The 16970-nt window shown below is 35.8% G+C and overlaps 1 protein-coding gene across 9 annotated transcripts in view; it reads right to left on the bottom strand.

The window, feature by feature from the left end:
* Positions 1-16970, bottom strand: part of FSD1L (fibronectin type III and SPRY domain containing 1 like) — a 78761-nt gene that overhangs the window by 17387 nt on the left and 44404 nt on the right. For 6 of the 9 annotated variants that reach the window (XM_045042609.1, XM_006939343.5, XM_019816275.3 and 3 more), the window contains 6 exons: positions 15684-15782; positions 10211-10340; positions 9564-9596; positions 6397-6497; positions 5694-5945; positions 2308-2396 (listed from right to left, as the gene is read on the bottom strand). In XM_045042609.1, the coding sequence (XP_044898544.1) occupies positions 2308-2396; positions 5694-5945; positions 6397-6497; positions 9564-9596; positions 10211-10340; positions 15684-15782 (704 nt within the window). The remainder of the gene's footprint in view (positions 1-2307; positions 2397-5693; positions 5946-6396; positions 6498-9563; positions 9597-10210; positions 10341-15683; positions 15783-16970) is intronic. The other 3 variants (XM_045042606.1, XM_045042607.1, XM_045042608.1) reach the window with 3 other exon arrangements.

Genomic DNA, 16970 nt, shown 5'->3' with positions numbered 1-16970 from the left:
AGACAAATACAATATTTCATCACTCATATGTAGAATTAAGAAATAAACCAGATGAACATAGGGGAAGGGACAGAAAAATAAGATGAAAAAGAGAGTGGGAGGTAAACCATAAGAGACTCTTAACTACAAAGAACAAACTGAGGGTTGCTGGAGGGGTGTTGGGTGGGGGGATGGACTAAATGGGTGATGGGCATCAAGGAGGGCACATGTTAGGATGAGCACTGGGTGTTACATGTAAGTGTTGGATCATTAAATTCTACTCCTGAAACCATTATTGTTTGTTATGTTAAGTGGGATTTAAGTAAAAGTAAAAAAATAAAATAAATCAACCTGAAATTGAGTAGTCCTGGTATCATCTATGTGTGTACAGACACATATATTCTGCCTACCACACATAGACTGTTAATCTAATATTTTACAAAGATGACACTCCACTACAACAGAAAAAAAGATGGTCTTATCAATAAATGGTCATGGAATAAGTAGATAGCCATAAGGAATTTAGGAATTCCTTACATTTAAGTTGACCCCAACCTCATACCAAACATAGCAATTCTACATTGTACTTGCATTGTAAATGCAGTCTGTATCTAAAGGTACAAGGAAAAGCTTTTAGAAGAAAACAAGAATATTTTCATGACCTTGGAGGTGCAAAAAGATTTCTTAAAGAAAAAAGTGCTAACCATACATTTTTAAATTGATAAATAGAGCAAAATTAAAATTAACAACCTTTTTCATGAAAAGATACCAAGAGAGGGAAAAGGAAAGCCAGAGTGGAAAAGAAATTTGCAATACATATATCTGGCAAAAGACTCAGGCTAGAAACCTAACAGAAATCCATGGGGGAGGGGAAGGAAAAAAAAAGAAAAAAAATAGGTTAGAGTGGGAGAGAGAGCCAAAGCATAAGAGACTCTTAAAAACTGACAACAAACTGAGGGTTGATGGGGGGTGGGAGGGAGGGGAGGGTAGGTGATGGGCATTGAAGAGGGCATCTTTTGGGATGACCACTGGGTGTTGTATGGAAACTAATTTGACAATAAATTTCATATAATAAAAAAAAAAATAAAAGACTCAGGTTATTTAAAGAACTCCAAATTGATCAATAAGACATAGGAAGAGGACTCAATAGAAATACAAGCAAAAGACTTGAGCAACCATTTCACAAAAGAGTGTATCTAAATAATAAAGATTAAAAAAAGTGTTCGACAGCACTAGTCATCAAGGTAGTGCAAATGAAAAACCACAATTCAATATATCTTACCCATTAGAAGAACTAAAACTTAAAAAAGATACTACCAAGTGTTGATAAAGATATATTGCTAGCAATAAATTAGTATAACCATCAACTTTGAAAAACCCTGCTAGAGTTGATTACACACACATTATACTATCTAGCAACTCCAATCTTAGTTATATACCCAACAGAAACATACATTTACCAAAAGGCATGAACAAGAATATTCATAACTATTCCATCTGTAAATGTCCCCAAGGAGAAACCACACAAGAATCCAACTAAATTAGAATGGATATATAAATGATGAAATAGTCATATAATGGGAAACTATACATACAAATATAAAGTAAAACTATATGAGATGAGTAAACTACCACCACATAGAACAACATGGATAAATCTCACAAACATAATGCTAAACCAAAAAGATATTGTAATACAAAGGTGAAAAGGAGGCAAAATTAATTTATGGTATTAAAACTCAAGATGGTAACCACTTTGCAGGCAGGCCAGTAGAGGCTAGAAATGGGCACAAGAAGGCACAGGAGGCTCTGTTAATGTTCCACTTCTTTTCCTTTTTTTTAAATGTTTATTTTTTTTTTTAACAGAGAGAGACAGCATGAGCAGTGTGAGGGGCCGAGAGAGAAGGTGACACAGAATCTGAAGCAGGCTCCAGGCTCTGAGCCATCAGCACAGAGCTCGACACGGGGCTCGAACTCACAAGCCGTGAGATCGTGACCTGAGCCAAAGTTGGACACTTAACTGACTGAGCCACCCAGGCGCCCCATTAAGGTTCCACTTCTTGATCTAGATACTGATTACAAAAATGTGTGCAGTATATGAAGATTCCTCAAACTGCATTCTTATGGTTTGCACACTTTCATGTAATAATATTTACTTCAATAAAACACACCAAAAATATACCCACAATCACAGATTTGGAAGAGGTAGATTAGGGAAAGAGGAAAGAATATGAAGGAAAAATAAGACATTCGGCTTCCCCAAATATATAGAATAGATTGTTCTCAATAAATTTGTCAAACCAAATAAAATATAAATTTGGTACTAACCATGAAACCAGGTAGTACTGGCTGAGTAAATTTTGTCTTAAAGGAATACAACAACTGTTTTGAGCTTGCATCATAGAAAGAAAGTTGACCTAAAAGAAAAAAAAGAGGGGGGGGGCTAATTTATTATACACATTTAATTAAATCTAACATATAATCATGGGTAAAGTAATAACTGAATACATATTTGGGACTCTTTTTGGTTACAAACTATAAGGACTGGACTTAGAAATTCTCACTTGAAAATCAGTAGTATACATGCTTAAGAAAAGGCCCAAATCTAGTTTTCTTTCCTGATTTTCAAGATCTCTATAGTGCTTCCATAATCTAATTCAACTATAGACTATTTTATCATTATTTAACAAATGGCTTCCTTAACTCAGTAAAAACCAAGGCTATTTCTTCTTCATTTTTACTATACCTAGCCTCTCTACCCAACTCCCATCACCATTTAAGGTTTACTCTATTAAACCTTGTCTTCTAAATACTTGAAGCAATACTCATTTTAGTCTCTGAAATCATAGTTATCACTGCTTCAGTTTTGCTAATTTTTAAAATCCGTCCTGGTCTGTCTTTCAATGTTATCATGCAACTAAAATGATTGTTTTTCTGACCACCTAACTGTACAACTTGATGGCCTCCTTACATCTGTTATCACTTCTTGAAATTCTTGTCCCATAACTTCTCTTGGTTTGTATCTAACTCTGACGATATCTTCTGTCTCCTTTTCTCCTATTCTGAATGTAGATGTTTGCCCAGGCTCTCTTTTCTCTCTACAATGTTTCCTTAATGACTCAGCTGCCACCAAACAGAGAAGAGAAACTAGCATTTATGTCTACCATTAAAGCACTGGGCTCTTTATATATATTACCTCAAAACATTAAGCAACCTATGAATGGTCACAAAGTTAGTAAACAACACAGCAGTAACATTTAATTGTTCTATGCAATCTTCAGTAGCCACTCTGTGATGGTGCGTCTAGTATTTAGCTCCAGCTCTACATCTTTTCTGAGTTCTAGCCCTGAAATTTTCTCAATATTAGCCAGCTATGCCACAGGATTGTCCTGCTGGCATCTCATCTTGACCCAGGACTATGTTCCCCATGCTACTGATGACATGCCATCCTCTTGACCACAGTGGCTGGAATCTCAGTCATCTTCAACTCTTGTTTGTTCACTTTCCAATCCACATTTAGTTATTGAGTCCTATGAATTCTACTTTCATACCATCAAATCCATTCCTCTTGATTCCCCACTGCTCAGGCCCTTGTTACTAATAATCGCTCAACAAACACTTATTAAGGGCTTACAATGTAAAAAGCCCTTGCCAGGAATAAGGAAACAATACTTAACAAGATAAACATGGCCCTGCCACACTGCTTAAAGACTGACTCCTGAAGAGTCTTAACAATATGTTTGCAATCTCTTCCACATTTAGCCACTTACTCTCCAATATTTCTAAAACTAGATTATCATATGACTACAGTTTCCTAAAATGCAGAGAAATCCCCTTCCCTCAAATAACAAAAAAGAGGAGCCTATTATTATTTTTCAAGGCTCTCGGAATCTGATCCCATCTTACATTACAACTCCTTCCTACCCTATGCTCTAGGCTAAACAACACACTTCTCACTACCATCTTTGAGGAACCGCACAAAGCACGAGAAAACGGAAGATAAGCAAAAGCTACCTTGAGAGTTGAAAAAGAAAAAAAAAAATGTGTGCCAATAAATTTAACATGTATCCTGAGGAAATTATTTATCTGAGTCAAAGTGAGTAAGTAAGAAGAATGCAGCAAGACTAACGCGTTGTCACTAAAATTCAATCAAGCCAAAATTAACTTTTTCCTTTTGAGTAACTAGGTTGAAGGCTCAGTAAATTATCTGGAAACATGTTACTTAAAATGGTAAAATAGAGTTTTATTTGTTTACAGTGTCAATTTAAAAAGAAGTACCTAGGGAATTACTTTTGTTCCCTAGTTCGATAGGGTCATCTTTAAAATTTTTATAAATATTTTGATGACAGTAGAGAAGATACTTATCAAATACCTAATTCAAAAAGTTCAAGCAAATTTTGCAAAAGATAAATATCAAGTTACTTTTTAGATGATTTTAACAGAAGTGTTCAAAAAGCTTGGTCAAATCTATTAAGATGAAACCATTAGAGACTCTTAACTATAGAGAACACATTTAGGGTTGACGGAGGGAGGTGGGCGGGAGACGGGCTAAATGGGTGATGGACATTCAGGAGGGCACTTGCTGGGATGAGCACTAGGTGCTGTATGTCAGTGAGGAATCACTAAATTCTACTCCTGAAACCAACAGTACACTACATGCTAACTACTATTTAAATAAAAATTTGAAACAACAACAACAAAAGAAACTTAAGGACAAATGTAATATTCTTGAGTTTAAACAACAAAAACAACCCTAAACTGCCTAATATATGAAAAAAAAAAAAGACAGTTTAATAGAACTCCATGAAAAAAGATCTAGTGGACTGGGTGGCTACAAGCTCAATATACACCAACAATGATAATAAGTCATAGTACTAGAAACTGTGCTGCCAAATCACATGTCCTATGATGGTCCTCAGTTTCATGTTCTACTTTGAGAACGCATCTTTAAGAAATAATGTTGACATAGTGTACAACCACATACTTTAATTTTGGAAAAATTAAATTGTAAGAGGAACAGCCAGTGATACAGAAAATGTATAGTCTGGAAAACCAGCACAAGAAGCAATGTTAGGTTTTAAGCAAATAAGGATTATCATGTAAATGTGAATTAGGGAACATAATTCTGTTTCTTCAGATGACAAAATTTAAGGATAGCAGTCTCATAAGGTATCAGGAAACAAAACAAGTCAATTTAAGAAAAACTCTGCATTACCAAGTGCTCTCCAACAATGAAGTAAGCTACCTTCTACAACAATAAACTTCACATTAAAAAGTTCTTCAAGCACAGGAGTGACAACTACCTGCAGAGATAACTGTAGTAAGGATTTTATACTGTGTAGATTTGGGTAATTTCTAAGTCCACTCCAACTTGAAAAATCTGACTCCACCACTCTTCACAGATAATAAAATCAGGTCAGGAAGGAATAAAAATGGATAGAAAAAATTTTAATGCTTAACACTAAAATTAACAAAATCATTCTTTCAGACCTATTAAACATATTATACATGAGTGCTTTTGTAAGGCTTCAGGCAAACATCACACACCCTCCCAGTCAATTCCAGAGCTGAAGTTATGTTTGTGATCAAATCCTAGTAGGTCAAAATACCCTTACCACAATATTAAAAAATTCTGTGTAGATGATTACCAATGAAAAGTACTGAAATGTAAGCAACTATGACAAAATGACTTACGAGAAAATCAGTAAACTTACCCCCATCAAAATCACAAAATACACCTATTCTCTCAGGAACAGTAACATCCAAGGCTTTGACTTTATTATTATGCTTTGCTGCGAATGTGTTTTGCAGCCAGTTGTTGACATGGATACACCAACTAGTGTTTGTCTTTCCTAATTGGTCAAATTTCCCCAAAGTCTTGTATGCTACTCCCACACTGTAAGATTTACAATCCTTCTGGGCCTTGACCTCCCAATAATGTTGTCCACTTTCAATAGCAGTGTCTCCTACAAAAGATCAGAAAGGTAAATTTGACTCTAAGATCTTCCTTATACGTCACATAGATTTTTACCTCTCATCCCACAAAATGGCACAAAAAATCTGATTCAGGAAAATAAGCATATTAACACACAGACACTATAAGCAGAGTATCTGTTACAAATTTACTTGTATATTTACTAGTATTTTTTCTGATATATAAAAAGCTTTAGAACTTTTCTTCCTATCTCCTCAAAAGATATGCATACACATAGAGCACTATATAAAATGAAATAAAGTTTTAAACAAATAAATAATTAGACAATTTGAAACCCGCCAAAAGTAATTAGGCTTCAGGAGGGAGAAACCTTGGCAAATATTCATTAGAAACAGGCCACTCCAGCTCTAAGTGGGCAGAAAGCCCAGCGGTGTGACTGTGATGCCTTTAACCTGACACGATGAAGACTATGTTTATCGTACCCAGCACTGTGTATGATTCCCCAGTAAAACGATCTCTGCTGCCTCTTCCTGCTGGTGGCCTGGAGCCTATGGATGTCCGTTTGGGGGACGGCGTGCCACTTCTATACAAACAGGAAGAAAAGAGAAACAAATACTCTATGCTGTAGATGCCTCACAAACTAAAACTACAAGTCATGAAAGGCAACTTTGAAAAGTTTTAATTACATTGCACAAATAGCACCATTTAATTTCATCTGAATTATTATCAGAGTTGTCAATTAAAAACACTGAAATGTAAGAAGTCATCAACACAAAGCAGGCTGAACACTAATATCATGCAGACTGAACAAAGCTTATACAAAGAACACACAGTTGAAATAAGAAACAATGCCAAAACGAGACAAGTTATAAAGGAAAACAAAAGAACTGAAGGGAAAAAAGAATTCAAAAAAGATAATGGATTATAGAGCTTACATTTCTTGCAGTTAAATTTAAATTTTAAAATGGCAGAAATAATCTTATCATGATAAAAACTAAATAACCTTTTCATAAGCAGTAAGTATTTTTGTTCTGAATCTTTTCTTCGTAAAAAAGAGAAATAGTCAATGCCCAAATCCATGCATAGGATAATATCAAATATTATAAAGCATTTCTCCTACAAGATTCAACCTGATCTCCCCTTATGTCGAATTATATGATAGGATAAATGGGACAGTACTAGGCCTTTCACTAAATCTCAAAAACTCAAAATAAATCAAGACCCAAAGATGTTTAAAAATAACATTTCAATTATATTGAATCCCTGTATTTAAAAAACAGTAAAAAATTGTAACTTACCAGTAGTAAAGAAACAAAGGGAAAAGCATGGAGAGAAGACAAACAGGCATAACTATTAAGAGTGGCAGTTTACATTTCAGAGAAAAGTTAAATAAGGGGAACTCTTCCATTGCAGCATTCTAGACTTCCAACCCAAAGTCCATTTTTGCAAGAAGTACAACAGCTATTACTGTCTGATGTCAAACACAATCCCCTCCCACCTCACCCCTTTAAGACACCTTTGCAGCTCTACTGTGTAAATTAAGGCTCTTTGTTCACCTGCCCTCTAGATTGTTTTACTAGCTTCTGAAATGATCTCTTTGCCACCTAATTCATCTTATTCACGGTTACCACATAAACCTAAGTTTGATACTGCTACCTTAAAATCTTCAAGCACTTCCTTACTGCCTACAAACAACTTTGCTTTGGATTTAAGGCACTTCTTGATTTGGTCCTAGTCTGCTTTTCTAGCCTTCTCACCCTAGACAGCACTATTCAGCTAAATGCAGCAGTGTTCCTTAAACTCAGGCAACCTGCTTCAGTGCTTTTCCTCTAGTGGCACGTGTTTTTCCATTTCCTTGAGAACCAGCCTAAATGCCATTCCTTTAATGAAGATCTTCCAGATCTTACCAGGCTAAATAACTCTGCTGAGGAATCCACCTCCAGGCCAAAATCCTATGTGTAATCTTTCAGGCTGAACCATAAATGATTATAAAACGCTTTTAGTGACAGGCCTGAGAGGGCTGCCTTTCCCATACCAGACTTGGTATATAGTTAGTTCACCACAATTTCTTAAGGAAGATGTAATCCTCCCCCACCCCAACCCAGAGATCCTATGCATATCTGCATTCCTAGCTTAGGCACCTCTATTCAGAGACCCCCCTTATGGGAGAGGGGGTCTTCAGCTAAGACTTTTTCAGCTGCTTCTGAGTAGACCTCCTTAAAGAAGCGGTGTGAGTTGATGTGGTCTGAAGATACTTCTCTCCATTCAATCTCAATAGTTTTCCACCTCTAACCTTGCCTCTTCTCCCTCCTTCTTGGCCACAGGTCCATAAAACAACAGGAAGAGCATTCTGTTTGGGGCTCTCTTGGCAGTGAGATGATCCTCCAGATAACCACCGTCTGCAATCTGCTTTGATTTACCTGACCCTCACCCGTGCTATTCTGCTGGGAAAAACGGAACACTGAGGAGAGCTAGCACTCTTTCCTTTGTGGCCTCTTGCTTAAACTATCATAGTAAGTGAATAAAGGCTTGATTGTTACTTTCAATCAAGTAGAAAGTTAGAAATCAGGTAGAAAGTTAGACAGTGAACCACTTTAATACCTGGCACTGTCTAACTGACCACTTTAATATCTGGCAGCTCAGGCTATCTTTCTTCTTCAACTCCTTTTGTCACACTTACCATTACCCATAATCTCTACTTTGTGTTGTTACTTATATATAGATATATATCTCATACATGTAAGTTAGGGCAAATTTCTTAAAGACAAGAAGAGTGTTTATTCCTATAAACTCTACCACATCCAGCTAACATCTACAGTGAATAAATATTAATGGGAAGAATAAATGTGCATATCATTCTAGAAGTACTCCATACATAAAATACCCTTTAAAGGAGAGGAGAAAAAAAAGGAGAGGAGAAAGAGAAGTAATATGAGCTGAACTGCTAAATACAAACACTCTAAAAATCTCCAAGGAACCAAATGAAACTTCATACACTCGATTAAATTCAGCAACATTTTACAATTTATAATATTCCAACTCTGAAGTCACTTTCACTAAGAATGAGCAAATAAGCTAGAAAAAATAAAAGAAGGTAATTTTGAAAAAGTAACACATTCTGGTTTCTGGTAAAGATATGTGGTATCTTCAAATCAGCACATTATTAACCATGCAATTTGAACCGATTCATCTTTCTGGGCACTGTCTTAACTTGAGTAACTTTATTTCTTAAATGCTTTTGAAACTGTACAATTATTATACAATATAGAACACGTCAAACCTCCCTCATGTCAAATACAAATAAAAGCAAAGCTGTAATGTTAGATATACTGACTATAGCACAAGAAAGATGCCAGGTATAAGTAAATGCAGAAAAAAATCAGATGAGGGAAAAAAACTCAAGAAAGACTTCAAAAGCAGGGCTCATTGTTTTGTTACCATATACAATATAATCCAAATAGTATGCAGCGTACTACAGTGCTGTAAATTCAAAACATAAGCTACCAATACAGACAGTCTACACAGAGCAATATTTTAGCCTACGAAGGCTGATGCAATGGCTTCTGCTTATTGGTTAAAAGAAAAATTAAAGTTATTCAGCCAAGCTAGATATACTAAGTCCTAGAACCAGACACACATAGATCATCACCTTGTATGTTTCTTCAGTGAAGTAACATGGACACTGTTAGATAAAAATAGGCAACTGTTAAGAGAATGCTTTACAACTTAAATGTAACAGCTTATAATTAAATTAGATCAAAAGCCTGCTGAGAAATTTTTTTGATTCACTGTTGTAACTCACGGTGATTATTACTTTATTCCAGTTTGAGCAAAATTTTCCTCTGTTAAAAAAGGCATACTTTGAGACTGTCTAAGACTGACAACAAAAGGTCCAAAGCCTTCCTCTTTGGTTCATAAGGTTGCTAATCAGGGGCAAGACAATGGGGTTGTATTGCTAAAAGTTGTCATTTCATGCAGACCTTCAGGTAAGACAGGAGATCTATAAGTCTAAAATTCAGGAACTTCTCTCTTAAGCAGTTCAAGTTACGTAGATACAACTTTAAGGAAATGGAATACTGAAATAAAATGTGTAAAAAGAAGATCAGGGAAAAGAGTAATGAAAATGTTATAACAAATTCAAGTACTCATAAACAGTATTATATTCTTCACTTCAATGTTACTAACACATCACAAATTATACTGATATACAGAATAAGAATTTCATCATAAGTTATTGTCAAATAAGAATCAATGTACAAGTATGTGTCCAAATTAACATTTAATAAACTAGCTTACCTGCCCTTATTCTCTTTTCCTTTCATTTTACTTTCTTGACCTTTTCCTCCTGTAGGATCCCACTCTACACAGGTATCTTCAACTCTCAGGTTCAAATGGGATGATGAGCTATCCAAATTGAAGTTTAGTGCTATCCAAAATAAGATTTCAATTTTTAAAAAATATAGAACATCTCCACATTCTGAAGCACAACTATCATCACATTATTTTCCTACTTAGTTTATTCAATACCATAGATAAGAGAATAAAGTTCAAACTCCTAATGCTAGCTGGCATTTAAAGTCCCCAAAGTTAAGGCTGTAATTTACTAACTCCTATTTTATTTCCCATTATTGTTCTCTACATATCCTGTAGCTCCAACCAAATACAATGTACTTGCATGGCCTCTGGTGTTTCTGCTATTCGTTCTGCTGGAATCTCCATCAGCACATAATAATCTCAACTTTCTGCTATTAGAATATCAGTTGATTATCAGTTGACTGTTTAAATAGGAAGAGGAGCCGGTGGAATTGAGGATGAAGAAAAAGTGATGTGGTATAAAAAATTACACAGCCTGGCACATACACATTTTCTCTGATGCTCTAATACTAATAGTTTCATAGTTAAACTCTCAGTAGTTTTGAATTAAAAAGCACAGAGAGGGTGCCTGAGTGGCTCAGTCAGTTAAGCATCCAACTTCAGCTTAGGTCATGATCTCGCGGTTTGTGAGTTCACGTCCCGCATCGGGCTCTGTGCTAACAGCTCAGAGCCTGGAGCCTGCTTCAGATTCTGTGTCTCCCTCTCTCTCTGCCCCTCCCTCATTCACACTCTGTCTCTCTCTGTCTCTCTGTCTCTTGAAAATAAACATTAAAAAAAAAAAAAAGCACACAGAAATAAGCACAGGAACAAGGAAACCGACCCAGCTGATAGAGCTAGAGGTGACTTACATGGCAAAGAGATGGGGAAAAGACTACTTAAATGAAAACAAATCAAAATACACGAAAACAAAGTCATGGGGGAAAAAGGCACAGCATAAGGAATATAGTAACTGGGACTGGAATAGCATTACATGGTGACAGATAGTAGCTACATTTGGGGGAACTACAGAGAAGTTGAATCACTATGTTGTACCCCTAAAACTAATGTAACATTGTGCCAACTGTACTCAAATTTTAAAAATAATTTAAAAAAATGAAACAAAACTATGTTTTTTAAATTATTTGGTATTTGGGGGAACTATCTATCCTACTCAGAATTCCTACTTTAGGAAATCAAGTGTAACAAGGTATTATCTTCTCTCTTTGGAAATTGAAGGTAAATCATTAAAATATATTGATTAAGCTGAGTAATGCAGACTCCTCATATTCTAAAATACAATTCCTAGAATCTCTGCCTTAAGCAAGGTATCATATACTACATAGTTACCAACTAATCTGCTTCTCTTAGTTCTACTTTCCTTCAAAAGTTCAAATTTCTGGTAATTACTCATTGAAGTGGTACTTCCTTTACAACCCCATTTCACTTAAGGATATTACTTGATTTAGCCAAAGCTTCAGTGTTTCTGTCTATGAAGTATGCATCATCAAACAATAAAATATTCATATAAAAAGTCTAATGTTTACCTAGTAGATTAAAAATTTTTTCCTTCACTGTTCTGTAAAGTACACTTTAATTTCAACTATGCATCTGACCCATTGTTCATTGTCTTTAATTATAAAATAACATTGTAAATACAAATCTACTGACCATACTGCTTCTAATAAATATACTATATAAGTTACTAGCTTTTCAAAATTTGCATGTAAACAAAAATGAACTTACAGAAAAAAATACAGTCTTTCAGTAAAAATGTAAACAAAACTCCTTAATAAGCAGGTTACTAAATAGGCACTGAATAATTACCTCATAGGTAGGTTACTAAAAAGTTAGGATTAAGCAAACTTGAGATCCTATACCACCAAGAACGAAATGCCTTAAGAAAACAGGGTTGGGCTGTGGCGTCTGGGTGCCTCAGTTAAGCGTCTGACTCCCGATTTCAGCTCAGGTCATGATCTCATGGGTCATGAGTTTGAGCCCCACATTGGACTCCACGCTGAAAGTGCTGAGCCTGCTTGGAATTCTCTCTCTCTCTCTCTCTCTCTCTCTCTCTCTCTCTCTCTCTCTGCCCCTCCCCTATGTGTGCTCATGCACTCTCTCAAAATAAATAAATAAACTAAAAAAAAAAAAAAAAAAGGTTGGGGCACCTGGCTGGTTCAGTGAGAAGAGCATGAGACTCAATCTTGGGGTCATGAGTTTGAACCCCATGTTGGGTGTAGAGAATACTAAAAAAAAAAAAAAAAAAAAAAAAAAATTAATTAAAAAACAGGGTTAAGGCGCCTGGGTAGCTCGGTCAGCTGAGCATCCAACTTTGGCTCCGGTCATGATCTCACAGCTCATGAGTTTGAGCCCCGCGTCAGGCTATGTGCTGACAGCTCAGATTCCGATTCTGTGTCTCCCTCTCTCTCTGCCCCTAACCCACTCGCATTCTGTCTCTGTCTCTCTCAAAAATAAACATAAAAAAAAAGAATTAAAAATAAATAAATAAATTTAAAAAACAGCATTAATTAACCTCTATATTAGCTATTAGGTAATACATGTGAGGGTACCTACTCTGGACAGAAAGAAAAAGTAAATTATAACTCTAAGGTGCTATCAATCCTCAGCCACTTGTTACAATCCTAAGGCTGTTTAAAAAAAAAAAAAAAAGGTAAGAAAAAAATCCTAAGACTCTTCCCTAATGTTTAATGTGATGAAGAAGGATGGGGTCATGAGTGGCAAGAAAAGGTGTCCCCTCCAAGCTACCTGAGACTAGACTTACTAAATACCACAGCATGCAGACAGAAAGGCATGGGCTTCCATCCCAGGGGTATAATCCTTAATCTATCTCCTTGCCCCCCCCCCTTTTTTTTGGACACTATCCCCTTTCTGGGACCTCAATGAAGTCATGGAGCCTCTCTAAGCTAACAGGAATACTGTGTTGTTTAAAAGAAAAAAACACATCAGTCCTCAAAAGTGAGGTCTCAAACATCAGTCCTGCCTCTCATATCATCTCTGTAATAGAACTAGGAATTAGTTCCCATATCTTTAAAAGTCTGTGAAAACAAAGTACCAAAATATCAAAGTACCATTATGTTTCATGTATTTGTATTGGTAGCTGCTTTCTTGGTACTCTAAAATTACACCATAGCCACTATCATTTGAAACTAGAGAGTAATTTGTGATTAGTATCATATCATTTACCATTAAAAGGAAAGGATAAACCACAGAAAAATTCCATTAATTAGAACTTCAATATTCATCATATGTGACAATCCCAATGACAAGAACAGTGCTACATACATTGGAGACAGAAATTAATAATGTTCACTATTTCCCACATCAAGCACCATTAAAAGACAGGATATCAAATTCTGGTAGGCTTCAACTATTTAACTTCCAGCTCTCTCCCTTTTCCTCCAATTCTCTGCTCCATACCTGTATTTCAATGGTTGGTCAAAAAGCACTACAGCAAGCCAAAAAAACTAGCAAGCAATCGTTCAACACATCATTTTTTTAACATCTACACTTTTCCTCTGGAGCTCTTGCCCTCATTAGTTACCAGTCCAGTGATATGGAATAGCCCTTAGAGAAGCTGTGGTCTATAGCTATTTAAGAGACAAATTTTATTCTGGGTCTCCCTGAAGGTCAGAATTAAATGTTTAGTGGGCCTCAGGGTTGAGTTTCAGACTATCCCCACCCCAGGGGGTTTACCCAGTGAGAACTCTTAAAAAGACTAAAAGCAACTCTACGAACACCAAGATCAAGAATTTGACTACTAAGATCCAGACCCTGCCAACAGGACCAGCCAGCCCAGCTCCAAGGAAACTTAAAGCCAGCTATTCATTCTCCTGAATCTGTAGAATTTGCATAGAAATGTAAGGTCCAAGTTTGGTGACTAAATATAAAGGGTAAAGGAGAAGAAACAAAAGAAATAAAAAGATACAATACTTCTGAGGAAGAATAATAGTAACAATGCAGTTTTACCTGACAGGGCTCAAAACAGTTCAAGTTGTGTAAAGATTATCTATAACAATACCTTGAAATGGTTAAAATCTCTCAAGAAATCACAGTCATGTATCAGTTTAATAACAAGTAATTCAGAGTAACCATTTCTTGGCTAAGTTATCTATAGTTCTCCAATAAAAACATTAGCTAATCCAAAAAAATTACTCAATTTAGTTTTTTTACCTTTATGATGCAAACATTTTCTTTTGAATTTGTCTTGTCAATAATTTACAGGCTTCACATTTTGCTTTATTCTGATATAGTATTTTTAAACAAAAATTTTTTTAATGTTCATTTATTTTTGAGAGACAGAGAAAGACAGAGCACGAGTGGGTTAGGAGCAGAGAGAGAGGGAGACACAGAATCTGAAGCAGGCTCCAAGCTCTGAGATGTCAGCACAGAGCCCGATGCGGGGCTTGAACTCACAAACCGTGAGATCATGACCTGAGCCGAAGTCAGCACTTGACCAACGGAGCCACCCAGGTGCACCTATTCTGATATAATATTTTTATATCACTTCCAAATCATATCAAACTCTGGCACACAAACCTATTCAAATGCTATGTGAACTGAAGGTCAGTGGAAACCCTAAAGGCCGAAGTACTTCAACAGTGTGTAGAATCTGATTCTTGCGGTAAATCCAGTCAATTACCATCTCACAAATGACAAGATCTCTAGCATTATGGCCTTCCAAATGGTAAATACCTCAAAAATGTTCCATGTTGAAATATGTTATTCTAGAGAGTTTTAACTAAATCTGAATTGGTTCTAGGCCCACAGTAAGGGTTGGCACAGAATTTGGAAACAGATTCTTTACACCTTTTCAAGTTAGTTCTAGGGATTGTGGGCAAGTCATTTAACATATGTAAACTTTCTTCATCTGCAAAATGGGTATCAGTAATATTTAAACTACTGATCCCTCAAGATGGTTTTAATGATCAAATGGAAAAGTGTGAGAGTGCTTTATAAACATTAATAAAATATACAAATGTTAATTTCTACAATAAGGTTTAAGAAAACAGAGAGTACGTGAACTAAACTGAAATGGTACTTCCCCATTATTGAGCCATAATCCATTCCCTGAGAAATCTGTGGGCAAATCTCACTGATGCCTATGTATGCATACTAGACTGCAATTTGTAAAGCACCCACACCACAGGATCCAATGCCATCACCTCAGTCTATTTTACCTATTTGAATACCATCATAAAAGAAGAACTAATGAAAACCAATAGTATAGTCCTAATTTCCCCATCTTAAAATTCCTACTACTGAGAATTCCAAGTATGTATGTGCATGCACACACCATAGGGAAGAAATGCTACCATACATGAAATGCTTCCTGTCCCAGTCTTGAATAACTTCAGATGTTAAGTTTTGTTTTATGCTGTATAAATATCTACAATCTTACCTTTGGTCTCTAGAGTCACTGGATCAGAATACTCTCCAGCTACAGCTTTGTTACAAGCTCGAACTCTGAAATTCATATACTTTGAATCAAACTTTAAGCCTGAAAAAATGAAAATGGTTTTCAGATATGAAAATTAAAGGGATCTACTCCCAAAGTAGGAGTATGAACCTTCAAACAGACATATTCCCTCTTGAGAACTCTCTCTTTACTCCACAAGAGTATAAATTTATGTTAAAACAGTGGTAATGCCAAAAATAAGAGGAATCATAATTTATTTCTTACTTTCTTCAAAATAAATATAAATAATACAGTTTAATCAATGTTTTTTTCTTTTTTAACCTAGTGATAAAAAGGTATTCTCAAGTTAAAAGTAATGTCTCATTCAAGGAGAAATGACATATTGAAAAAAAATTTTTTTTAATGTTTTATTTATTTTTGAGAGAGACAGAGCATAAGCGGGGGAGGGGCAAAGAGAGATGGAGACAAAGAATCAGAAGCAGGCTCCAGGCTCTGAGCTGTCAGCACAGAGCCAGACATGGAGCTCGAACTCATGAACCATGAGATCATGACCTGAGCCGAAGTCGGATGCTTAACCGACTGAGCCACCCAGGCGCCCCTACAATTTAAAGTTACATACTCAATTTCTGGAAAGAAGACACCCTAAAGAATTTTAATATTTATGAAACACTGTATTTTTATGTGAAAAATGAATTTAAAGAGAAAGTAAAGCATAGGGATTAACAGTAAAACTCTGAAGTTAGTCACGTCTAGATTAAAATCTTAGTCCGTGGGGTGCCTGGCTGGCTCAATCAGTGGAGCATGCGACTCTGGTTCTCAGAGTTATAACTTCAAGTCCCACACTGGTTGTAGAGATTACTTTAGAAAAATAATAAAATCTTTAAAACTTCAGTCCAAAAACTACTAGCTAAGGGACCATCAACAACTTGACAGAACGAGTTTTTGTATCTGTAAAATAAAAATGATAAAACCAACCTCATAATTATAAAGATTAAATGAGATGTACTATACTGATTAAATGAGACGTATTATGTAATACACTTCAGCCCAGCTGACAAGTGGTAAGTGCTCAACAATGGTAATGTTACTGCTCATGCATAACAAGTGTTGAACTACTCCGGAAATATATGGCTACTTAAAATAGCCAAAGTCCCCTATACATAGAGACACCTTTTGAAAGAAAAGGCTAACACACAAATTTCTAATACCAAGTCATAGCTCTGTAAGTATTACTGTGAAGATAATCATAAAAAGGTAAAAGCAACAGTA

This window comes from Felis catus, chromosome D4 (assembly GCF_018350175.1).
Source record: "Felis catus isolate Fca126 chromosome D4, F.catus_Fca126_mat1.0, whole genome shotgun sequence".
In the NCBI taxonomy this organism is placed as follows: Eukaryota; Metazoa; Chordata; class Mammalia; order Carnivora; family Felidae; genus Felis; species Felis catus.
The sequence above is the reverse complement of the archived record's forward strand: the minus strand, read 5'-3'. Positions and strand labels throughout refer to the sequence as shown.